The sequence below is a fragment of the Takifugu flavidus genome, chromosome 5, assembly GCF_003711565.1.
Source record: "Takifugu flavidus isolate HTHZ2018 chromosome 5, ASM371156v2, whole genome shotgun sequence".
NCBI classification, from domain to species: domain Eukaryota; kingdom Metazoa; phylum Chordata; class Actinopteri; order Tetraodontiformes; family Tetraodontidae; genus Takifugu; species Takifugu flavidus.
The window spans coordinates 11,398,732-11,425,231 of NC_079524.1; the positions used below are offsets into that span (position 1 = coordinate 11,398,732).

The 26,500-nt window shown below is 46.6% G+C and overlaps 1 protein-coding gene across 1 annotated transcript in view; it reads right to left on the minus strand.

Moving 5' to 3' along the window:
• fbrsl1 (fibrosin-like 1) overlaps positions 1–26,500 on the minus strand; it is a 205,066-nt gene that overhangs the window by 28,775 nt on the left and 149,791 nt on the right. The window contains 1 exon segment of the mRNA XM_057034300.1: positions 1,238–1,286. Within this exon segment, the coding sequence (XP_056890280.1) occupies positions 1,238–1,286 (49 nt within the window).

Sequence of the window (26,500 nt, forward strand, 5' to 3'; positions counted from 1 at the left end):
GAGAGAGGCTGATTGGATTATCTGGATTGTGTAATTCCATGGTCTTAATCCTCAACCCCGAGTGCACATTAGTGTGATCCGGGGAGGCCGTCGCCCACCATCTGACATCGAAGACACATTTGAGGGCAGGGATGCGTGTCCTACCAGTCCAGAGGAGAGAATGTTCACATGCAGCCACGTTTGTATGCAGATGAACATGCACTGTGACCTTCTGGTGGGGAATGGATCAGACTCGGTCCAGCCTTTCTGCAGACCGTACAAATCTGGAAATAATTGTCAACAAAGACTTGACTGTGCAGATGCTGGTCACAGGCCATCCCCACCACACACAGCAGGCCTGGTTTCTCTCCTCCATGTCAGACAGGAGTAATCACAGCTACTGTGTTAAACCATAAAGGTTGATAGATTGCAGCAAAGCCATGTATTCATATAAATTTTAATAAAACACTCAAGAAAGGTCAACCAGATATAAAAGTGAGGCAAAGTGGCGGTGACATGTTTGACACGCTCATCCGTAGTTTGCCCTCCTGTGTGCTTCCACCTCTGTTTCCCCTCAGCTCTTCTTAATGGCCCCTTTTCTAGGGTCTTGCCCTCGGGGGGGACGGGGTGTCTCAGCCCGCTATCTGTCACCGGAGGGCTGATTGCGCATCACCCTCCCTCCCCCACGACTCGTCTCCCTGCTCTGACCTGAGCGTGCTAATGCACGCGGAGAATACGCAGGTGCAGCTGGTGTTCCGGGCCCACATGGTGCACACTAACGCATGTGGGATCGGACATACAAAAGCGCACATCATGCAAAATCACGCATGGGCATACAAAGCAAAGGATCTATAATCCACATATGTGAACGTACACGCAGCCTGTGTTGTCCTGGGGGCTGACAAAGCTCTTTCTCTCCCTTTCCTTTGGCATCCATTATGGTCCAGGCCTGCTGTCAGGGAGCTTGTATAGCCTGAGGGAAGTTCCCATTTGTGGGAGCATGTGGCAGCGAGGCTCTAAATCCCCTCTAATGAACCAATATGTAGGAGGGCTAAGCCTTTGGTGGGGTCATCCAAAAACCGTGATTCGGCAAACAAGCAAAAATGTATGCATATGTAGTCACCAGACCTTGTTAATGTCTGCTGACATTTAAATCTGAATAAGGGCTGTGGGATTAAAGCCGAGGAGATTTGGACTCAAAGCCCAGTTGTTTTGAAGGGTATGAATGAGACAGAAAGTAAGCTGAGTGGGCTCTTACCTTTGGGTGTGGTGGGCGAAAAGAGCTTCTCTGATCCTACATCAGACACCTGCAAAAACAAGACGGCGGATTGTCAGTGGATTTTACTGAGGACTGCAATCAGGGGCAAACCTGTGCAAATATATGTCTTCAAAAAAAATAAAATAATCTGTGTCCTGCAGCACGTTGAGCATAACAGCTGATGCACGCGTCTGCCAAGTACGAAGCTTATTCAGCCATGAAAGTGGCTTGGAAGAAAACTCGGAGCTGCCATAAACAGCGTCAGACAGTCAGTCAAAGTCCTCCAATCAAGCAGCAAGCCCTCCCTCTGCACCTGATGGTCCCCGGGTCTGTCTTTCTCCCGTCGAGGAAACATTAGGGGGCACTGTTGTGCCACCTGAAAATCTCAAAAGAAGCGGCGAAAAACCCAGCCCACAGAAGGAGGCAGTCAGTGCGGCGGTGGTGCAGCAGCAGAACACAAAGGCTCCTGTATACTGTACCTGCTGCCGCTCACAAATCACATTTTGTTCCGCAATACTTTAAATCAAATAACATACCTCATGAATAAAATGTGGTTCCACTCTAAAAGCAATATCCTTATTTCGCAAATTCAATATCTAAGACAATATCTGCCCATAGTGGAAGTAAACAGATGATCCGTCAACAGTATGAGCATTTATTGGGTCAGAAACAGTTGTTACTGACGTGACTGACAGCAAGAGGCCGCGGACGCAGCCTGAGAAGAGGAGCCTCGTGTGGATGCCTGCATTTTGCTCTGCTCTGAATGGATATGTAGATTCTGGAAGGCACCTCCTAAATCAAACTGACTTGTGCAAAATAGCGTAGCGAAACAGCCGCGAGCTTGAACCGTAATATTAACGGCGAAAACCTTCCCCAGGCCGCAATATCAGACCATATAAGTGTTCTGTTTGAAGCCGCGCATTCCCGTTGCGTTAGATCTTCCCATCAGGGCTCCGCGCACCAAGACGAACATATGTTCTCAACAAAAGGGCCTGCGTGTCCTTAACTGCCACGGCTGTATTTAATGCGGCACAAAGGGAGCATATGTAAAGACTGAAGACTGAATCTGAGAGCAAGAGACAGACAAAAAGAGAAAGCAAATGATTGCAAAAACACAGATGGCCGTCCTTGGCATCGGCGTTCGTCCGTCGCGTGTTTTGAGGACGCCGTCTTCTTTCCAAGACATCCCAATTTCTCTTTTGTTGCCACTCTGTCACTGTTAACTGTCTGCGTGACTGCGCGGATGTCTCGTCTCGCTGCTAACCACAACTCTGAAGCCTTTATCCACACAGCTGAAATCCACAGTGGTATCTATTTAGGTATTTACAGAAAGATATTGGCTAAATCAAGGTGCGATCTACAGTTTTACTCGGTTTAACATGTCAGCCATAAGGCTGCACATTATCAGTTGGAAAAATATGCATGTCATTTTAATGTTTGCTTTAGCTTTGCGCAGCAGCGTGTTAAGTTCCGTTAAGTCAAAGGCTACTGGCTTGACATAAGTGTGTTTGCTTTGGCTAACGCAACACACAGAAATCTTCACACAGTCCTTGTTGTTTGCATTGGAGGCTGGTTTCCTCTGAATTACAGCTAAGTACATAGCATCTGAATTGGTAACACCAGCACATCCTGTCGGTTTTGGCCCCAGGTTCCTAAGCTAGGCTACTAAGTTCCTCTTATTAACACTCTGGAACGTTCCCATCAACCCAGTTCCTATGTGAAGTGATCTCAAATGGAGAGTGGAGTCTTTATAGGTTTTACTAACCTTTTACCAATATCTAATCTCATCAGATAATTTGATAGTGAGACCTTTAGCTCCGATTGCAACATTTATAAAGATGTTTCCTGTTTCCTCCTACAGCACTCTACAGAGGAAAGACAGAATGTTGTGCATTGCCCTCTTTCAGTCTCCCAGAACCAGGGCGCCAGGCTCCAACACAGGCTCTTTGTTAGCTTTGGATGACATTAAACGCTCCAGTACCAACCCTCAGCGCGGCAGCAGCACAACCTCAGCTTTGAGTCATGGCCCCGGAGGCCCTGCAAGAAAAATATGGGCTCAGAATGAAATGAAGCTTGTCAAATGGACACGGGAGCTGGCTCAGGGACTCGCTTAGTGTGGCATGGGGTCACACAAGCACAGGAAGACAGGGTGGGTCGTGTCATAACTCTAGGATGGTTACAGCAACTCTCAGGTCTAGAGAGCAGACATGATGTTCCTGAGAACGGGAACAGAAAATGCTGTGTTTACAGTGTGCCAGGGCAACCCCGCGTACTTCTGCTTATTGCTATCCTGGCTATGCTCTGCATGCAGTGGGTCTGGTTTATATTCCAAACCTGTAACATCAACAACCAATATTTAGGTTTTAATGCCGTGTTTTGCACCTGCCAAGTCCCCCTGAGTCGGTTGTATAATCCACAATTACAAGGCCAGCTTACAAAAGCAGTTCTTAAAAAGGCATGTCAAAGCAGAGGCCTGATTTGGCTAGCTGTTGTTTTTGCAGAACTTTTGGGGTTTTGCTGGCGGAGTGGATTTCCCCCCCCCCCTCTCTCTCTTGGTTTTGCATCCAGCAGTCTGAGCTGCCTGTGGTTGTGGTGCGCAGAGGTCATGTATAACAAATTCTTCACACTCTCTTTGTTGAGGCAACCCTGGTTGCAATTAAATACAGACAGGGAAAGACGAGACAGAGGGAAAATACACAGACTGAAAAAAAGAAGAGCAAAGGCCAGGTTTTCTAAGGGAAATAGGGAAATTTAACCATTAAAAACTGGGGAGGAGGGGGGATTTAAGCCACACTGCCTGGAAGCCAAAAGCCCTTGGAGCAGGCCGCAGGAAGCCTGACCTTTGAGGGGGCCGTCTGCTATCTGAGCCTGGGGCTTGCGGGGCCCGGCCTCCTCTCTGGAGGGCCGTCAGCAAGCCTCAGCTTTCCTTCCCTATTCTATTCATTAGCCATGCTTTATGATTCAGCTTCCTTCGAGCCACACAAGAGCTCCCTGAGGAAACAGACTGCTGGAGAGAAGGAGAAAAAGGGAGTGGGACTAAGGGAGGGGGGAACCAAAAGGGAGGTCATAGGGCCCAGCCGGGGCCCAGCTCCCAGCAGCTGTGAAATCCTTCCGTTTCCTCGGCAGGCGTAAAAGGAATGAAGGGGAGAAAGAAAAAGAGTGAGGCCAAGGGGGAAGCTGGGCCAGCAAACCTACCGTCGCACTGCTAACTCCCTGAAGAGCCGCATACAGAGCCGTAATTCTCAGATTTAGGGAATGCCAAATTACAAATTACACTGCTGTTTGTTTTAAAAAGTCCCCGACTTCCCTGAACACCAGTGACTTATTGGCTGCATAAATCTCCAGATAATAGCAGAGCTGCGCAGGGAGTGCAAAAAGGCAAACAGCCTTGTTTGTAATAAGTGAGACATTTACTGCGCGACCAAATTGCATTTGCTGTCAAAGAAAAGAAGCACGGGGGGGAAAAAATGCAAATTTTCCGTGTCCACATAGCTTTTACTTAATAACGCAGTAAGATAATTAATTTTTTAAATCCGAGACAAGCTTAATTGCACTTTTTAAAGTGCTAGAAACGCTTCCCTGATTAATTTAAGCACAATGGGCCGACGGAGAGAGGCGAGGCAGGCGGTGAGGGAGGGCGGGATAATCAACCGAATGACCTTCAGCCATGAATTTATGAAATGCATTGATCAGTTAAGGCTGTGATTTCACCGAGACAGGAAGGTCAGCAATTACCCAGATTCAATTAACCTCATTTAGTAAAGACTGCTGAGAGACCAGTTTCTCCCCACCACAACCATCACCCTCCCCCCCCCCCCCCCCCCCGGCTTTGTATGCAATGATCCCCAGGCCGTCCATCTACCCTTGATTTGAGAGCCCCTCCTGGATATGCTGGCCATTCCTTGAAGATGAGGAAATGAACTCTAAACAGGAAGCAATCTTAGAGCCAGAGGTTAGCTCCATGCAGACTAAATACAAAGGCACTCCTAGCGCAGTGCAAAGCAGGTAACACCCTCCGACCGCTCTTTGGAGACGGACATTTTTACATGTGCTGACAAGACTATGACAACAGCTGGAGTGTAAAAACAAAGAAACCTGTCAGAGGGCTTTGTTGTGGACTCACGCCTGCAAAATCTATAATTACAATTTAGTCGCGAGTCATTTGGCACATGCTATGCTCTTGACAGATTGCTGTAGGACAAGTGGTGGGGCAGATAATCTTTACTCTTAGATACTGAAAAGCAAACACGAGGAAACATGCTGCCATGTTTCGCGAACTGAAAGAGGAAGCTAATAAATGACAGTTTATTATTAAAATCACACAAGAGCATCAAAGAAGAGATAAGAAAAACAACCCCGGACTTGCAACTGAAGCCTCGTTGTAATAGAGGCAACAATGGAGCGCTGAGTTGTGCATAATAAATGACAGTGTTAAATGTGCCACATGGTACTAACAGAGTTATCGCGGAGCTCTCTCTGGAGAACCTGAACCCATGCAACCATGTGTCCACACCCACTTCTCTCTCCCTCTCTCTCTGTGCAAATTTGCTCCTCTGCCTGGTGTTTCATCACTGTCAGTTTCCACCTTCACTGCCCTCTCTTCCAATTTGCATTTAATGCCACCTAAAGTTCTCTGTTACCTCTCATTGCACCTACATTCCTTCATGTCCCACACAAGGTTGGGAATCTCCTTCTCACGACTATCATGAAACAGGTGCATATAGGTTTATGACGTCTCACTTGCTAGATGCTAGCATTAGCTTCCAGGCTAATGCCACTTCTCTTTAACATATGTGAGGTTAGATTATGCAAACAGCTTTTTTAGAGATATCTATATGTGTGGAGGCAATTATTTATCACCAGAGCTGAGGCTTCACAGATACTGTATCTGTGTTTAGTTTTGAGGCGTTGAAGTGATCGTGACACGCAAAAGGTTATCACTACTGACATGTGAGTAATATCAGTCAAGCTCGAGCAGAAGCAAAAACTCCCATGTCCATGTGGGAGGTGCTCCGTGCTTCGATAAACACTTCTTTCAGTACCCACTCAGAGCCATCACAATCACTGCGACCCATTCAACCCACACGTCCGCCAGTCTACTTTAAGAATAGATGCAGCATTAGCGGCGCGCAGTGGGCCAACAGCTCCCAGGCTGCAACGGGAGACACACCAAATTAATTATCTCCCGCACATTTGTCCTCACACTGTTCCAGAAACTTAATGACCTCCCGAGCGGTCGTTTATTATAAGCCGCAGCGGTTCTCCACATTCCCAAAGTGTCGAAGAGGCACCGTCTACCTCCAATTCCCACCCACCACCGTTGCCGTCTCCGCCTGCTTGTCAAAACAGGTGTGGGCCAGCAAGACTGCAAACCCCCAGCGAGCATGATGGGATACATGAACAGCATAGAGAAGAAACCTCCCACGCAACTGTCAACCAACAGATACTCGCCTCAGCGCAGGCATCATTAAGATGATAATGAATTCCATAGTGACTGCGGAGAATGGAGTGGTCTCTTTTGCGCACACGCACACACACACACACGCGCGCGCACACACCTCTTCATCCTTCGCCCAGAGTGCCATTTTCAACACCACATATAACGCCTGCGTGTATGTGTGTATAACACAGGGCCGTGGCTGACAACTCCGGTTCTGCCTCCTCATAGCAACAGACACAGGGAAATGAATGTCGAGAGAGGAGGGGGGTGGGGCGTGGGGGGGGAGGTGGGCTTGAGCTTTGTGTAAAATATTACCCTTCGTCTCATTTACCACCCCGCCGCTCCTCCCTCCCCTGGCTGTGCAGCAGTTGCTGGCCCTTATCACGGCTGCCTGTCAGTTTAGTATACAAATTAGTGGTCTATCAGGGGAATGCAGGAGCCTGTTTCATCAGTCGGGAGAAGGGCAGAGGCACGCACTACATTAAAGTCTCTCGCTGCAGCAGACAGTGAGGGTCACAAATCAACGCCTCAGCAGGCCCACAGCCAGCACTAAGCAGATAAGGAAAAATGAAGAAAAAAAGGACGAGGCATATTTCACCAGGGAGGCTGCAGACCCGCCGATGTACCCTGCATGTGGCCGGCAGGCTGACAGGAGTGGGGGGGGGATATCAGTGGAGGGTGTCACAAATCACCATTTTAAAAATGACAAATGGGTACGGAATAAACACACAAAGAGGTCCCATTTGTAAAATCTCCAATAGAGGAATGGGAACAAGTGCTCTCGGTTGATTATGCGCTGAAATTTGTCAGGAAATTAGCACATTTCCATTTTATTCGTAGGCAAACCTGCGCATATTAATGCCAGCAGAGACAAAATGGCAACGGAGGACTCTCCTTAAGGGCCATAATGCAATGGGGCGCAATCTAAATTGCGGCAATAAAAGGCAACAGACAAATCATCTAGACCATCACAATCCATTTAACTCAATTAATGCCACGGTAGATCCAAAGAAAGTTCTTTAAAAGCGTGCTTCGTTTTCCTGTTTTAGTGGAATGGGGCAGCAGGGGAGCAAGGGAGCTGTATTTTATTTAAGGTGAGATAAGGGTCAGTGTGGCGCAACTGCTGGGCTTTGATTAAGTCCTGCCTGGGCACACGGAAACGGGGATAAAGTGAGGGGATAATGGCAACAGGAGACAGAAAAACAAAACAGGGAGATCGCCGTCGCTGATGATGGAGAAGGTGCGGCCTCCTTTCCTTTTTAATGTCAAAATGTGCGTTGGCACTGATAAGAAGTGGCGGTAATCTCTCAGAGGAATCAACGGGCTGTTCCTCATTACTCTCTACTCCGATAAAGATCAGAGCACCGGCGGCTTCTCCCGGCTCTCCGGGCTTCGCGGCAGCTGAGATGCCAGATAGCCCTTTAAGACACGGCTCACTGCTCCCCGATTGGCTGGTCAACAGCCTCGACCAAATCCCAGCTCCCTCGGGGCCTTCGTGAGGAGGTATGAGAGGACAGGGGACGGGAACTCGCCGTCTCCGTATCCACATCATCCTTTTGTTGTAAAGCCTTTACCCTATTGTCAGTGCGGGTGGCGGAAGCTAAAAAAGCCTTTCTGGATGTTATTGTCTGAGAGACAGGATAACAGACAGGCGGATTATTTCAAAAACAGCTTTTTCCAGGCCCCTAACAATGCGACTCCTTTGTTGCTGTGGAGAGGATCCTGGAAGAGATAATAATAATATTCCTAGTCGGAGCATTTGCTGCAGCAGAGCTGCCTTCTACAAGAGAGATACGCATCATTCTGACTGGCCCGCCATGACATAATCGCCCTGCGGAGAGCTGCAGGCAAGCTTGGTAGGCAAACCACCTCTCTCTGCAGCTTGTTAAGAGGAAAGTGGCTCTAAGCAGAGCTCAATAGACATTCCTATTGAACTAGTTTTCTTTTCACTCCATCTGAGCAGCATCTGAGGTGAATCACAGCCTACCCCCAGCTTCAGATACATCCCCCCGTCTTCCTCTGTCTGAAGGCTGTGCTACGCTTTTGACTTGGTTGGATTTGACGGGGAAAGAACAAACACTAACTTGACAGGAGCTTCAATAATAAAGGGATGGAGATGCTGTGGCCATTTCCTTTGCCTAAACCCACACAGAGAGCATTTCTCCTTCAACGAAAAACCGCTCAGAAAGAGGAAAAAAAGGCAGAGCTCCATGGCGTTGGGGGAGGGTTCCCTTTGGAAATGGACATCTTTAATGAGAGACAAGAGAATGTGCAGCACGAGGCAGATCTCCACGGTTTCAAAGTAACAAATCACCTCCTCTGACAAAAATACAAACCTAATATTAGAGGCAGTTAAATGCTGAGTCTGGCTTTGGAAATCTATAGGGTTTACCCTCCCCCCACTCCACCCCATACTGGCTCAGCCCCACACCGCACATAAACGCCTGATCCCTGACCTTTCAGTTTGGCTCTTTGCTGAAGTCAGTCTTTTATCAGCGCTAAGGGGGACGTGAAGTTGTTGGCGCTAGTTTACTAAAAGCATCTCCACGAAAAATAAAGTTCCAGCTGAATTATGACAGTTTATTTGGATTATTTCGTGAACTTGCACGCGAGTTCTGCGCCCATGATGGACGGGGCACAAAAGGACAACTTTCTCTGCGCTGGAATTAATGGGTTGTTGGGTAAGACAGAAGGTGCTAAGTCGGGAGTGGAAACTGGAACTGGAGCAGCAGCAGATAGACTAGCAAATATTTCCATGGTCCAATGATCTAACACCAGGGTCCCCTTGCCAATTTAAGGCACCCGATCCATGCCGTTAGCGCAAACAAACACGACACGCTCTATATAAAGTAGTCTCGGCTCTCCAAAGCCCCCGGGTCAATTTGGAAAGGGATGTGGCATGTTAAGTGGAATTTACTTTTGATGCAGACATCAGGCCTCAAGTTTCTGGCAGCTGTAACCGAAGCTTCTGGCTGAGGCCCCACTGCAGGGTTGGATGGAGGAAACATCCAGGAAGTCACCTTTAGAAATACCTTTAGTGCTCAACTGCCCTATGAAACAAGAACTCTGCTTTGTTGCTGTTGCCTTCTTCTGATATCAGAAGTTCTTTACAAAGGTCAGGCCTACTGGGAAAAAGAAAAATTTAAAAAATTCGTTGGATCTGAGCTTTTCTACCAAGATCTGCTCTGTGTGGAATCTAATTTAGGGAAGTTTGCACATGCTACCGGTGGATACCGGCCTGATTTTGGGGTTACCTTGACCTGTTAACATTAGGATCGTATCAATGAATCTTGCTGACATAGCAGCACACGGCAGGAGGTTTGTCCTGGAAGGGTGGGGTGGATGTGCGGGGGGGGGGGGGGGGGGTGTACAGAGCGAACTGTGTATCTCTGGGGATTGCACCACAAACTAGGTTAATACCGACGTGACAACTGCAGAGACCATTTGAAGAAGACTGTGGCTTCACACTCACTGTGTTACTTTATTCTAGGACACCCCAGTGTGACCTGACCTTGAAAACGGCAATGTTATTAGAGGTTTAGAGTTACAACAATCAGTCCCGAGGGCAAATATCTGGAACACAAGGAGAATTTTACATTGGCGTAGCAGAAGATGACCATGTCACATGAAGACCGATGCAGGCGTATCAAAATGGAGGGGTTTTCTTTTTTTTCAGAGAGAATCTGTGAATATGTGTGGTAATTTTGCTAAAGCTTTAGCCTGGTCTGGTGTAATTGTCGATTCTGAAAGATTTGATTTTTCCCCCCCAATCCCACGTGAACTTTGTGTAAACCCGTTGGTTGTTATCTCTGATAACAGAAAAACACCTGTGAAGGTATTTCATCTGGCACCCATCAGAACACAAATCCCTGGACACGAGGGCAGGCAGAGGTGGGTATTTCTGATGCGTTCGCGTTTTAAGAGCATTTATTTGCAATGCCAGAGCGGATGGCTTAAAGTTTGCTGGCCATGCCAAGTGTATGCACAGCATCAGTTTGCTCTGGATTAAAATATAATGAGCGAGTGAATGTGACTTTGTTTTACATGCAGCTCCTTAAATTATTCACGGGGAGGAAAAAAAACAACGGGCAAAAGAAATGTTCCCAGGAGCACCGATACTCTTTTCTGGGCTAGTACAGGATGTTACAATGAATATCTTAGTGCATACTAAAAGCTTTTGATTTTGTGAAACTTGGTGAGTGGAAAAAGGTCAAGTCGGCTCCACTGATGCTATGGTGTGTACACAATGTAGCGGGTTTAGTAAGGTTAAACATGTTATGATCAGTGCAGGACCACTGGATACAACACGAACCTGCCAGTATAACATGGAAATTACGGAGGTTAATTACACGGAATGTTCATTTATATGCATTTTCGGTAATGACTAACAAACCTCACTGATAAAATCTCATGCGTGTTTTCACAAGGTTATGGCAGCCTATATTTTCCTCGGGCCGCCTTTTAAAGTGCGCACATCATGAATCGCTCACCCTGGCTCAGCTGGCTTCTGCCCGTATTTGAATAAGAGCTCCGCAAACAAATGAAGTCAAGGCTACAGTGTATGCTTAGGCAGCCTACTCTCAAATCTGAAAGAATCCTCCAGGGCCTTTATACTGCGAGCTATTCATGCAGAAGACATTTATGAAGAAATGGGGTTGTGAGCGTTTCACGTCTGTCAGTGGTTAAAGCGTCTGCGGGTTTGCGGCACTGGCCAATGTAAATGAAAATAGTGAACATTATCGCCAGTGGAAGCCCGATTATTGCTAATGAGAGGTCCAGGAACGAATCTTTTTGCTTTACATTTCTTTCTGGTAGGACTATTTAGAATTCAGTTAGGAAGTACCTGTAATTGGGTGATAAAAGCTGAGGTCGTAGGATGATGAAGCGTGCGGTCTGTTTGCTAAAGTTATGCTTTATTCATGTTTTCTTGTTAGGCTTAACACGCTGGCTAAAGCACTGAAGAATCGAGGGCTGGCCTCGTGACCCTACGTGGCACCCTACCAGCCAGCGTGGGTGCAACCCTGTAATGCCTCTTTGAATGTTCTCACAGCCGCCCGGGCGCACCCACATCCAGGACTGTCAGGACCCTGGCGGGATTCCAGCAAGGGGAGGCGAGAACTTCTCGTACAGTGCCCTTGCACCTACGACAGATCAATACTTCGGTATGCAATTAGAGTAGCTGGAACAGATGGACTCATGGGCCTCAGCACTCTTCCTCAGCTATCGACCGCCACGCCACCCGTGCTTCCCGTTACAGAAACATAAACACGTGCATACAGAAGAGTGGGGATCCGCTGCCTTCCATATTATTCAGACTTTATCATAATTACTTTATAGAGCCATCAAGAGGGTAGTGATCTGGTCCAGTTCCACGTACGCGGCACGTCCTGCTTGTGGTTGCTCCCGCTTAGAGCCTAAAAAGTCCATCTTTCCTTCATTTTCTCAGCTGGAAGCAACAAGGGCGGCTGGGTCAGGGAAGGAAAACTATCTGATTGGTTCCATAGCCAAGGGTAGGAGCAGCCCAATTATGATTCCCATCCCCCAAGAGGGGGTCAGCCCCCTCTGGTAGAGCAAAGGCTCTTTCTTCACCTCTCAAGACACTGCAGATGAATAAATAACTGACAGCTCTGTGGGGGGCTTGGCCCAGGCTCCCAGAACGCCTCGGATAGGCAGCCTGTCCCTTTCTTTCACCTGGCGTGACTGCAGATAGGCATTTTTCACATTATTATCGCTGCATTGTCTCCGCTGCCCTGTTCACTCACCCAGTTGTGGTTGATGATGGCGGCAGAGGACCTGAGGAGATTGGAGGGAAATGTCTCTTGTCAAATTTGGCTCAGCCTAGCTTAGCAGAAATTTAACAAGTTCCCTGGGCTCCCTGCATTCAGTGTCTGACGGAGCAAGGAGCCAGGACATGGCCTGCTGACAGCCCCGGGCATGTCACTGTCACTGACACTTGATAGACTGGAGAGCGGGGAGGCAGCGAGGCTCACCCCTGCGAGACACACACTTAAACACAAAACGCCACATTGGTCTGGCTGTAAAAATATACAACTGGAAAAGTAGGCTTTCCCTCATATAATGGAAAAATTAAATAGATTCAGTCAGAGTGAACGGCTGCCTCCATTACTCTTCAAAAACATCAGACTGTCACTGTAAAATGCTCTCATCTTGATTGGGAGCCAAACATCCCAGGAAGCCTGTGTGTGTGTGTGTGTGTGTGTGTGTGTTTTTTACAGTAATAATCAGGTGGAAGCCAACGCTGAGCTTAAACTATATGCATACCAGCATTTTTCCCCCCACAATCTCACCACTCCCCTGACGGTTAAACCCAAAACCAGATGTTGCGGATCAGCGGGGATAAAAAACAAGGCGAATAAAAATGGAGGACGGAATGGAACACATTAACTATAATCAAAAGGAACAAAAAGGAGACCATCGTGCTTTAATTACTTCTCACATATAATTTGGTTTTGCAGGGACAATCCCGGCCAAGAAAAGAAAGATAAAAAGCCAGTCAAATTACACAGGGAGAAAGCGTATGGTCCATATATTCTGGGGAACCAAAGACATGGCTGATCACTTGCCCCAAAACCTTGACAAAAAGTTATTCCACATGGTTGCGACTGAAAATAAAGCCTTGTGACAAACCAAGAACATACCGACAAGACAGAAATAGAAATTCCTCGGAATAATATGGCTTTAATAGTTCATCCTGCCACGCTGCCAGGCAGCTGAGGACGTTTTGTTTGGCCACTAGAGAGAATTTGGATAAGGCCTGAGCGAGGTGCTCCGTGGATCTACTTCACCGCCGCCGTCCTCTGTTTGCAGAGTCTCTCTTGACTTGCTGGTGTTGCCACAGTGCTAAATTGCACAGCTGTTCCACAATCTGTGGTGGTGTTAATTACCCAAATGTGAGCGGCAGCTCGTCAGTTCCTCGCTAACGAAGGGGCCTGCTTTCCAGTGAGGGTGCCGTATGTTTGGCATGTAGTCCCATTTCCACCCAGAGCTCCCGGGCTGCGCACGGGCCACCCGAAACATCCGCATCCCAGAGAAGATGCATCTAATTAAATCTCCTGCCTGAAATCTGCTTACTACGGGAGAAAAACACGACGGCTGGATTAAAATGTACGGCAATCGCGGCGAGGTGGTGGTGGTGGGGGGTTGATATACTGCGAGTGAACGGGCTCAGGGGGAAATATGAGAACTTTCAATACTAAGATCCCAGGCAAGGCTGGAAGGAAACGCTGTGCGGATGTGAGCCGATCAGTCAGCGTTTGTCAGTTTGATCCCTAAGCCCTCTCAAAGCCCCCAGGCAGAGACAGACAAGCAGGTTGTTTTCTAGAAAAGCGGATTCCTTCCTTTTCTGCCCGGCCCCTCTTTTGAGAAATCACCTCGATGCAATGAGCACGTCGCCTGTCAGAGATCTACACCTCTCCCCTTAATGGTGCGGTGGAGGCTGGATCCAAACGCTGCCGAGCAGTCCTGCTGGTGTTTTACCACTCACGCATTCTAACAGCGAACAACGAAAGGCTCTCCAGTCTCTTAATGGAGTGCATGTGAAAATACCTCACCCCACTCCTTGCATACCATGTTCAAAATAAAGGTGTTAAGAACTCCCCTCGTGAATCATATTTACTGGCTAAAAGCCTAACCAACACCCACCACCGGTTAGACGTGAACACCGCAGCTTGAAGTAGCACTGTGAGACTACATAATGAATGCACCAAGCTCGGTGTCAGGGGTGCTCGTATTGTGCACAAAACGATGGGGCAATTAGGCCCACACGACGCCTCAGGATGGCGTGATGAAGGACTCCTGGGCTTGTCTCCTCCGCCTCTGTTCCTCTATCATTAAGGACTGAGCAGCCACATCTGGCTAATGGCACGCCTGGGGTTCCTGCTCAAACACTGTGCATGCCGTACACATTTAATTATGCCTCATAAAGGTAACAAAAGACACGGCTCGCACTTGGGGAAGCGCTGTTTGGATATCATAAAGGGAGATAGAGGGAGATTAGGGGAAGGCGCTGGACAGCTGCCAGAACTACAGGTTGACTGAGGTCGGCAGCTTCAAAAAGAGAAGGAAATTCGCTCAAGTGTCTCCTTGAGATGGAGACCAATGAGCTTGCTGAGAGAAGGAGACATTCAGCCACGGAGAATCAAAGGATCCCTGGTTTGTCTCCCCGTCTTCTAATAGATCATGAATTGCCCCACACAGTGCTGTCAGTCGCTAATTGCAGAACTGGGTGATATTAAATGCGGAGCTCTTTCTAAATGTGCAGGGATTTAGCGGCTGTTTGAAGGTGGACTTTCTTGTCAAAGTGGCTTTATGCCGCGCCGAGGCCTCTGAGGGCTCCTCACATAAAACCATGAGCCCGTCACACACTACCCACTGACTGCCTGACATATGACTTCAGCAGCACCTGCAGGCGTTCAGGAGATGCCGGATGGCTGGTTTGAACGGCACCCGGCTGACATTTTGAGTCGAGAGCGAGAGAAAAAGAAGGAAAAGGAAGAAACATCACAATTTCAGGTACACCCCCCACACATTTCCCTGATGTGGCGTGATTAATTCCACATTTAGGAAATAAAATCCGGTTGGAAGAGATAAGAAACAAAGAGGTTGACTGTCGGAACGCTCCACAGTCTTGCGGTTTGAGAGCTCGTCTAACACCACGGGAAAGGTCACTGGTCACTTCCATTTGGACCTGCTCATAAATCCCCCTCTGTCTGCTGCAGTTAATAACACAGCCAGCTCTCCCATGCAATAAAAGGAGAGAAAAATTGCATTCTGTTTGGACAAAACCTCAACGTCTCTTTACAGCCACTGGCCGAGTGCAGCGTTTTGGGTTATTTATAACTCTAATGTTAAAAACAGGCATGTCTCTGCGGTATGCATTAGCAGAAGTCTGCCAATCGTCTCACCCCTCAGCAGCTTTATGCTCACGTTCAGTCGAGCTCTTCTTTGGTGTGGAAACAGTGTTTTATGGCGACTCTCTGGACGGGATTATGATATAGCTCCAAGTGCCACAGGCACAACGTAAATTCTCCATCTCCTCTCTGGAACTCCGAGTGGTGAAGATCGGGGAATGTCCTTGAAGTATGAATAATATCACATGCTACATCCCATCTGTTATACATTAATGACATGTCCTCGGAAGATCCACCTCTCCTGTGACCCATAAGTCTGTCCGTGACAGGAATACATGCATCCACGGCTGCACTTTAATTTCTTTTAAGGCAGCTGGAATTCATGTTTGCAATGATCGCTGCGTTTACTGCAGCCAAGTGAAAATGATGTGTCAGAGCCACGCAGGAAGCTAGATCAAATTTAGAGACGTACGATCAATACTGCGCGTCATTTTATAAGCATAAACAGCACATCTGAACACCGGGGCTGGGTCTGCTCTCTGGCCGGCATATCGGAGAGGAACTGAAGAGACAGAGAAATTGGGACCCAGCGAAAGTGCAGCTCAGCGCTGCCAACCTTAACCGCTCGCCACAATCGGCCCGACATTGTTTTTCAGTTCTGTAACACAACTCGCTTCCATATTTCTTGCAGAGGGCAGCCAGCCTCTCAGACCTAAAGCCAATTTGGATTAGCTCGACTACTCCACATTTTAGACATTCCGGTTGGGATTTTTTAAAATATTTTCCTCCCAAAACTTTAACCCTGGACACTTTTGCAACGTTTTTTCAGACAGCTTACCGGTTGTTTTGTATTCAAAGCCAGACAACGCTTCAACTTAGCAGCCCGGAGCATTACTTTTAAATACTGCCTGATAATATGCATAGGTTTCCGGCACTGTAGACGCTACCGAGATCATGGTGTTGCATCCAAATGCTTGGCTATTTTCCCGAATGCCTCTTTTTTTTCCCCAGATCCTGAATAAATATCCGTTTCTTCTTCTATCTCATACCCAGGCTTCAGGGGGCACAAGGCATTAGTCTCATGATGCTGGGTTTGTCATGTCTTCCCAAGCTGTGATCTGCCTGAACTCTTACATTACAAATAGCTGGAGGATTTTTCACCCTCTTATCACATTTGCCAAGCAGGCCTGTCTCTTATCAGCTTTCCGCTAGAGATAAATGGGCTTTTGAAGATAGGAATAAGAGAGGTTTTTGCAAGCTAATTCCAGAGACCCCTCTGCAGTAGATTACAGATAGGTGCTGGGGAAGCGGAGAGCGAGATACATATTTTAATACGTAGGTGGCGGATGGATCAGGTCGAAGACTGATTGGTGTTACGATGTCACGCACGCTGCGATCCGGAGACATGCAGAACTAACAGGCAATAAGGAGAGATAATGGACTGAGAATATTTTATTGACACTTAATCGCTGACTGCATCAGCTGCACTGCTGGTTTGACACCAGCCCTGATGGGAGCAAAATGGCATTTCCAATGCTGCCTATCTGGAGCTGCAGCAGGGTAAGGAGACCGGTGACTGGCAAGCATGACAATGAGCGCAAAGATACGCTTTTCTGTGTGTCTCGGCAGGGAAATAGGTATATGGCGTTGAGCACCAAGACGTGGAAAGTATTTGAAATTCACTGCGTCACATTTTCCACACAAATTTCTTTTAATGAAGACACTGATGTCTTGTTGGTGTGATTACTTTGAATATTAAATTAAATATTCCAAACAGTTAATTACCATAAATAACTAGTCATTTTAATTTAGATGGCCACAATAAACAATATTTTACCATCTGTTAAGAATATAAAAAAAGACTCCATTTTCCCCTCTTTAGTCCCAAACACAACATACGACTGCAAATTGTCCTTTAAAATCTAAATAGCTTGAAGTCAAAAAGAGCAGAAACGCGTTAAAAAAAATACAGGGAACTGAAGCGGGAGAATCCAACCTTCAGAAACATTTGTAGCTTCCTATGGAAATAAAACAGAAATACCCCAGGAGAGCACAAAGTAGGGCAAATCGCGATTAGCGCACATTCGGGACGCGCTGCCCCTATAGGATTATTACGGGATTATTATAGCGCATTCTTTTTAAAGACATTGGCTCATAATCATGAATAGGATAGTTTAATCTCCGTGAGACCAACGACAAAGTGTCAGGCTGATGTCATGAGAGGCCGATGTGTTGAACTGATATTAACGGGCGACATGTGATCCGGCCCGACCTTGATGGCTGAGATTCTCGGGCGCGATGGGGGGGAAGAAAACCTAATTAAACAGCTCCTCCCGCGGTTGTGTAAGGCAGACACAGACAGGACAGACTCGCACTGTGTTCGTGTCTTGCGCTGTGGATTTAGAAGTGCGTGATAACAGCGCAGAGCGCACTGAAATAACAAGGCGCCGACCTGAAACACGCTCCGACCCAAAAGGAGCGCACGGGAGCCGACCCCTGATGGGCTGCAAAAGAAATAAAAGGAAAAGTAAAATAAGGCGTGCCTCCGAGCCAATGTCTTCACAAAAGGAATATAAAAAAATAGACATTTTTCGAGCCGTCGGTCTTTACGTAACTTCCACATTAAACACTAATCTGCGCGTTTTGTTTCGGTGTAGGATAATTTAAGCCCCCCATAAATGCAACACAAAACCAAATTTGAATTTAAGATAATAATAATCCGACGAGTCTGGGTGGCATTCGAGCCGCGGCTGCTCCTTTTTGCCTGCATTGCGTGCCGTGCGCCTCAAACAGAAAAATGCCACCGGCGGCGAAGTGAGAAAAAACTGAAGCAATTCCGGACAAAGAACGCCTTATTTAAATATTAAAATCCTTATTTTAGAGAAAGCATTTTTGTAGATACCGTCTGCTCTTATTTCATCAGGGGGGAAAAAGCCATGAAATCAACAAAGCATCGGCGGGATTTGGAGAAGCCTTACCGAGTCCTCATGCGCTGGGATCGCTCGCCGACGGTATCCAAAAGAACCAGACTGGAACGCGTATTCATGAGGACAATTAAATCCAACACAACGGAATGAAGAACCAAATGACAAAGAGTGTTCAAAGGTTGGACGTTTTCAACTTAAGAACCAGCGGGGACAATAAATCTTTACAGGGTCGATTTTCTTCGGTCTCTCAATGAAAGAACCGGCGAGACATTAAGGAAAGACTGAAAATTCAGTTTCTTTTCTTCACCAAAGTATTGTGGACAATTACTGCTGCTCTTGGAGAGCGCACACTGGATCTTTGTCGAGCCAAAGCGCCGCTCGTAGGATTCCAAGTCGGACGGCGAAAGCGCCGATGACAGATCGTTCACAATAGATTCCCCAAAGTATCTCTCGACCTCAAGCCGAAAATGCGAGGAAATACATATCCAAAAGGCGCGCGGGTGCGTGAGCGCGGCTCACATATCATTTGTTGATTATCCACAAAATCCCGATTCATGTGAAAGTCCCGGAAAAACGCACCGCGCTTCGCTCCTCTTCGACCTGCTCTCCGTGCGCAACCGACAGACACACTGGGCTGCGCTGTGCGTCAGCCAGACTGCGTGCGTGCGTGCGTGTGTGCGAGAGAGAGAGAGAGAGAGAGAGAGAGAGAGAGAGAGAGAGAGGAGAGAGAGAGAGAGAGAGTGCAAAGACGGTGCGTGTGTGTGTGTGTGTGTGTGTGTGTCAGAAGCTGTTGAAAACGAGGACAGAACGAGACCAGAGCAATCAATGTACGAGGACTTGATCTGATTTGTTAACAGCGAAACGGACAGACTTTTTCATCCATCACTCTACTTTTTTTTTTTTTAATTCTGTTTGCTCAGTAAGACAGTTGCTAGAACAACCTCTCCTTATGCTGAAGGAGTGAACTCACGGATGTAAAAACACATTTTACGGCCTCTTTCGTGCAGGATAACAGCAGTGTAGCTTCTTGCATAAGCTATTCTATAGTTTTCTATGCAGTAGTTTCATTAAACCTCTTGACCTGTGTGAGCCTCATTCAACAACACGTTTCTTCAGCCCCCCCACACTGCATTAGAAGAGACTCTTTGTGGAAAAAAAACAATAGAACGAGAAAAATGAAGCATATTTTCCACGATGAGATTCAGGGTGGTGGTGGTGGGGCATCTTCAACCTATCAATTCCAACCTACTGACTCTTCTGAAAGGATTCCCCAACACTCCCAGTAGCCTGGAGAGTTGGGTCTGATATGAGTTTTGGCTGAAAACAGTGACCCATCTGCTCCCTTTGCAAAGTGAAGACGTTATTCTTAAAATGTACTTTAGAGGAGAACTCTCGGAGGCTAAAGAGGAGGAGGAGACGAGCTTTGACGTCTGCTACAAAGTTAGCCCTGTGGTTATCGTGTTCACTCGTGACCTGCTTAACTTAGCCGTGATTGAAGTCGAGTTGAAAGAGGCTGCTAGCAGAAGGCAGAGGCAGTGGAAGGGGCTCCTTCACAACCCCTCCTCCGTGCAGACTTTTCTGGAAACAATAGGAAGATTGCTGTTTACTTTCTGCCATGCTGTGTTTTATTCCAAAGATACCCCTGAGAGAATGGCAGCTCTGTTATGTGAAACGAATCCTTTTTTTTACACAAAGAATATGGCATTGTGGAGGGATAAATAACGCACTGTGATGCGCAAACCAAACTAGGCATCGACACAGTTTGCCTGCAGGTCAAACGCCGTCTTGAATGCATCCACAATAAGGGTTGCGGCCTGCTCTGCGCGCTTGTGGCAGGAATGCGAGACTTGTAATTATTTCCCAGCTGACTGTCATTAAGGGTCATCCCAGGGCCTTCAGACGTCTCTTAGAAACAGATTCACACCTACACCCACCAGCGCAGACCAGACACATCAGAGCCAGAGGCAAAGGGTTCAGCTGAGATGTCCAAGTTTTTCCATAATGCTAAACTGAAATGAGTTCAATAAATATCTGTGATTGCATCTATAAAAGTACAGCCTGTGAAAAGAATTGAAAAATGAGGTAAACAGCACAGTGTCTAGCAGCACGGCTGATCTGGGACCAGCCGACGTTTGGAGAAAGTAGCCTTTATGATGGGAATGGATAGCACTCCGTTTTTATTTCTCCTCCAGGTATCACACCATGCATAGTTAGCTTGCTGTATTCTTTACAGTCCTTTGGAACGGTGGAGATAAATACTGGACAGATGCCCCAGTCAGAGTTTTAAACCAGCCAGGCCACATGCAGCTTCCGCGGTGGGGTGCTAACTACTACATCACCTCGGGGAGAAAGGTTGGGGAATTTTCCCCGTCTTTCAGCGCCTCAACAGCCCGCTTTTCAGCTTCTCATCCATCCAGCAGCCGGCCACTAATGCTGCCAGCCTTGGCCCAGAGAACAGCTAATCTCAGGTAAGCCCCCGCTGACTGAGTGGATCTAGAGGCGAGGTCCAAATGTCTGGCTGGAGGAAATCTGGCAAACAATACATTGTCCTCTACAGCTTCTAAAAACAGTCGTGTGTGCCGAAAATTAGGAGAGAGAGAGGAGTACAGAACATCAATAAAGATCTGACAGGAATCGGAATATAAAAAATATAAATAGTATCTCAAGGATTTGCTGCGTGTTATTTCTGAGAGTAAATAAGGAATTTTTGGGTGTTTCACTGAAATCATTAATAATTTATATTCAGTAAGTAATAAAGGAGGGATCATTAAGGACATTTTCTAAATATTGACAGGGTCGGACATGCGGGGTCATAAAGTAGAATAGCTGGTTTTATCGTGCCGTTAGATTATAACCAGAGTTTGAAAGCTAACCTGCAACTTTTAATCACACTTATGTCGACTCGGAGTCGTCACCATTAGGAGTAATGATGGAGGATGAAGTAGCACAACACTAGCTGTCGCTGCTAAAACGGAAGCCAGTCATGTTTTATTCCATTTTATTTCAGAGGCTGTACATTGTGATTTCTTTCTGGAGAGCGGCGTGCAGAATCCATGATTTATTCATTAAGGGGGCTCCAGTAGCACAGACCGGCGAGGTGGGAATGAGCTTCGTAGCGACTCTTCAACGAAGACGGAATTTCTAGGTCATTCATTTGAAGCGTCGGCGTACTCCAAAATCCAAAAGGTTCTAGCGAGAACAGAGGCCACAGATTGCTATGTTGACCTTTTGAAACTCTCCCTCTCAAGTAAAAATAGAGGACTGCAGAGTAATTGAGGGACTCCAGAGATGCCCGACGGAATAAGACACAAAAATAACATAACTTACAGGATGACATGCAGAAATGGATACCAGTATAGATTTCTATTTCCGCAAGGCTTCGAAATCAGGTTCCCAGCTCCACTGCGTGCAAACGGGTTCCGACTTTCCAACCGTCTTGAAAGTTGTGCTCATCAAGGCCTTGTGGCAAATGTTTCTGGAGGTTCCTGTTCGACATGAAAAGTCGTCCTGATTGATCGAGGCGATGTAGAACAAAAAGCGCCCTCCACCAGGCACATTAAAAATGAATTTTCTCCGGGATTCAAAGGGCTGTGCTGCAAGGGCAGAGAGAGATGAGAGCTGGTAACTCTGCTAGTTTGCCTCGGGAGCCCTTCTAGCAGCGAGTCCCAGCTGATCCATCCATCAGCCTTCAAGCCCACAGAGGTGAGTGACTGTTTGAAGGCTCTGCCGGCTACCTTATCCTGAGGCTTAACAATCCAATATTGGTTGTTGCCAAAGATAATTACTCTCCATTGATGGTAGAATACCCAGGGCTAGCTGCAGCCATTTGCATTGCCCAACACCACAGATCGATCTGGAAGGAAAGGCAGTTGGGAGCTGATAACAGCGCCGTGTTAAACCAGCATTTCTAGGAGGGATGGAATGCTCTCTACGGCTTTCATTCTCCTACACCCCCACGCTCTCATGGCCTTCCACCCACACTCCCTCCTCTTTCAATGAGGAAGGTAAAGAATGGCTCGCACTGATAGAATCAGCAAGGACATTGCCGTCTTTATTCTCCCTCCAAAAGCACGCACATGTCACCTTGACATTCTTTATCTTCTCCGCAGCGCCCGCAGGAGAAAATGTGCAAAGTAGATCTTACATTTGATATGTGATTGTTTATGGGCCTGCAGCTTTCATTTTCCATCCTCCTGAGCCGTTTGGAAGATTGACAGTAGCAGCAACTACACATTTGGTGCTCTTGTCTTGGAAATCTGAAAACAGAAGGCGCAGCCTTGTGTGGTCTTGTTGCTGATTTGTCTCCACCAGGGTATAATTTACACCAGGAAAAAAAAAAGATGGAAATTGGAGAAGTGAGATTAGCGAGTAATTTATGGGCACTTAGCAGGGTGTCTACAATAACAGCCTGTGATGTGCCTCGCTGCAAAGTTGCTTTCTGACAGGACAGCCGTGCCACTTGCTCCAAAGTTACACAGTTACTACAGAGCGACCAACACTGAATCAAATTATGCACGAACACCCAAAGTGTCTGCAATAATCAGAGCTATCACACATCTAAATCCCTGCATGGGACGTGAAATGGAAAATGGAAAACAAGTGGTAATATTTTCTCCCGTCATAAAATTTCCACTCCTTTAACAGGATAAAAATAAATTGTTTTCCAACTCAGAAAGTATGAAAGAGGTTTGGAAATTAATTTTTCATGCACATTGATAATTTAATACAGGCTGGCAGCAACTTATTAACATTCGATGACTTCTCTGGCTCTCTGAGAATAATAACTATGTAACGTGTGGTACCGCGCAGGCAGCCGGCTCAACCACCTGACGGAGGTCAAAGGTCATTGTTGTCAAATAAAAGACGGTGATCAATAAGAGGGACGCACATCATAAATGAAAATACGCAGTCATCACAGGTGTGGATTCCTTCCTCCTTCTGGCACGTCTGCTTCAAATACAGTACATTTGGAACCAGTAAGAACCTGCTGCTCTGTGGTAGAGCAGCTGGAGTTGGACCCTGATAAAGAGGGTAAAGCTCCAGAGACACAGGAAATGCTACAGTAGATCTCTCTGTGCGAAATGAGGCGCAGCAGAAGAATTACAAATGTTTTTTTGGGGGGAAGGGTGGCGGTTCGTTGCCGTTGATTGAGTTTAATGGACATTTTTGTTCAGGGCGCACAGATAACCGCTTCTTCTCCGCGGTCCTTTTGTATTAGCAAACTACTAACAGACAAGAGAGAACGCGCAGTCACTCAGGTACACCAACGCTGAAAGGGGAGAAAATGACAGAAAATGTGTTACGATGAGAAACGCGGAGTTGGTGGCAGAGACCAGACTGAGATTAAATATAGGGTTACCAGAGCAAAGACCTAATCCATTCAGAGACAAATGCAGGGGTCTCTGAAGCACATTTGTTGTGTGGCCCGAGGTTTAACAACTGGCATTATAACTCCATTTCTCATCATTACCTCGCCGTATGGTGGTGCCGCAGAGATGGGGTCAGCGAGGGAAAAGAGCAGCAAGAGTGGGAGGAAGACGGAGTGAGGACGGTAAACACAGAGGGCACTTTTAGACTACATTCCTGCGTGCGGGCTGCACATGGACATGCTTGAGTGGTATTGTACTGTAGATACACGACTGTGAACGTCCTCAGTGTTGGTGAGATCGTCTGATTTCATGCCGGAGCACAGTTGTGCACATGCAGCGTCTCTACGGTCACCATATGCTGCCACATTTCTCCACGGAGGACCGAATGTGGGCACAAGTGCTCCCAGCAGCCATTCAGTGTAGTGTCAGATATGGAAATCCACCAACATTCATGAATGATACACAAGGCTCTGCTCTTTAGCCCCACACGTCAAAGGATTTTCCAGGGTGGATGAGGCAGATGCTTTGACAGATTTAAGGGAGCTGGGGGGAGGGTCTTTTGACTTCCCACTGCGTCGCACACAAACTCTCTGGTGTTAGAGAAGTGTATAATAAGACCCCTTGAGGAAAAGAGTACAGGGGGGAAAGAAGCACACGGTCTTAAAAAAAGGACAAAAACAACAAAATCTGATTGCATTCAAGGCCTTATTAACATATCCTTTCAGCAGCAGAGGATGCCACTTGTTTTAATTCAGTAAGACACAGCTGCTGGGGCGACGCAATTTCTATTTTGACTCTATGATTTAATCAGTTATGTTTCTAAAACTATGGCTTAATTAACTCCATGCACAGGCGGCTGCTTTTGCACTGGAGCCATTCGGGAAACAGGAAGACAAAATGGCTGCCGGATTCCCTCACGTTCAAAAAAAGACCAAGATGGTGGGTGGTTTAACTATGCCCAGTGCACTTTTATTGATTCACAGTTTTGTCTCATCAGGGATGCAGTGCCAGAACACTGTGTACTACCTTTCATGTGCACGGCCTAGTTCTTCCTGCAGTTAAAATAAAAAGAGTTTTCTACATAGCTGCGTTCTTGGCTGATCTTGAAAGTCTTTCCAGTTCGCCCGCTAATGCTTTTTCAATGATTATCTCATGATAGAATCCATCAAGCCGTCTGCTTCTTGGTATAGACGAGACCATAAGCGGCTCAATAATCTAATAACACATCAAGCCAGGGCAGGAAACAATAAGAAGGATGTTTTAAAAAAAGTCCAGTTTGCAAAATATAAATTAACTGTAAGTAAATGATTTAAATCAAGTTAGCAATATCAAATTACCATCAAAATGAAAAATTTCGAACAGCAGACAGAAAATTAGATTACAGACTAAGACGTCAGCTGTTTACTGTAATCTCTTCAGTTGTGGCTCGCGTCATATTTGCTAAAACTCCAGTCTACTTGGAAAACCTCGGTAAACATACCACACGTCATCTAATTGCTGTCAGGTGAAATGTGGCTCCCAACACTGCCAAAACCATGACCAAATCTAGTTGTGGGAGATCTCCCAGGAGTTGTTAGGACACACACACACACACACACACACGAGAGGAAACTTAATGTAGCAGATTTGTTTGTTACACAGATGATTTTGTAGAACAGCGCATGGTCGAGCACTTAAAAAAAGACACCGTTGTAACTAAAAACTGGTGACAGCCACTCCGTCCGGCATATTCTTCATACACACTATATAAAAAAGGAACATTTCAAATCTGGAAGAATGATGTGACCATAAAACCAACCAAACAATGATCACTACACAAAGTAAAACTTTAAAGCGGTTATGCAGGAATGCCATAACTGTTTCAAGAAATTAGTGTCTGACACCACACACACACAGACACACACACCCCTTGTAATATTCTTGTTTTGGATTTTGCTGGAGAATGCTGCCTTTGTACTGAACTCATGTGGAATATCTTCCGAGCTAATGACAAATTGATAAACAGACTAAGAAAATTGCTGAAATTAGATTTCAACCATTTATAGCACATCGGTGGTGACTTGTCTTTACTGAACAGCAGCTCATTTTTATGAAAAGCAGTTCCACTGAAATCATGACTTAAGGCCACATTGTTTCAGGATCTCAAAAAGTCTGTGAAGCTGCACGAAGCGACACATTTTACCACTCCAGCATAGTTAGCAGACCTCAGCCAGGTTAGAAGAGTCACCACAAATGAGTTAAGACATTAAAACCAGTCAAATGGTTTCTATTTTAGTACCTGATTGCAGATGTTAGTTGCCTAAATCCCCTATCCTTAGCCAGAAGACCCTTGCCCTCTAAACTAATGGCTTCCACATCAGAGGTTAAGGTTCTCAACCTGAATATCTTAACCTAGAAAGAACCTTAGAACTAAACGTCTTCTCAGCAGTTCTTGGTAAAAGGCAATTTTCCTTCAGGATTCATACGCCACCTCAAATTGATAGGTTTTAACTCATCTTGATGAAGACGGCTGCTAATCTGCGAGGCCTTGGTGCATGTAATATGGATAAGGCACTTTAGCTCAGGGAGCTCAGCCATGATGCCAGGAAAGCCTCTTTGCATCGCAGCTCCCTCCTTCATCTGGCCACAGGCCCGCCGTGACTTCTAACCCTGTCTTC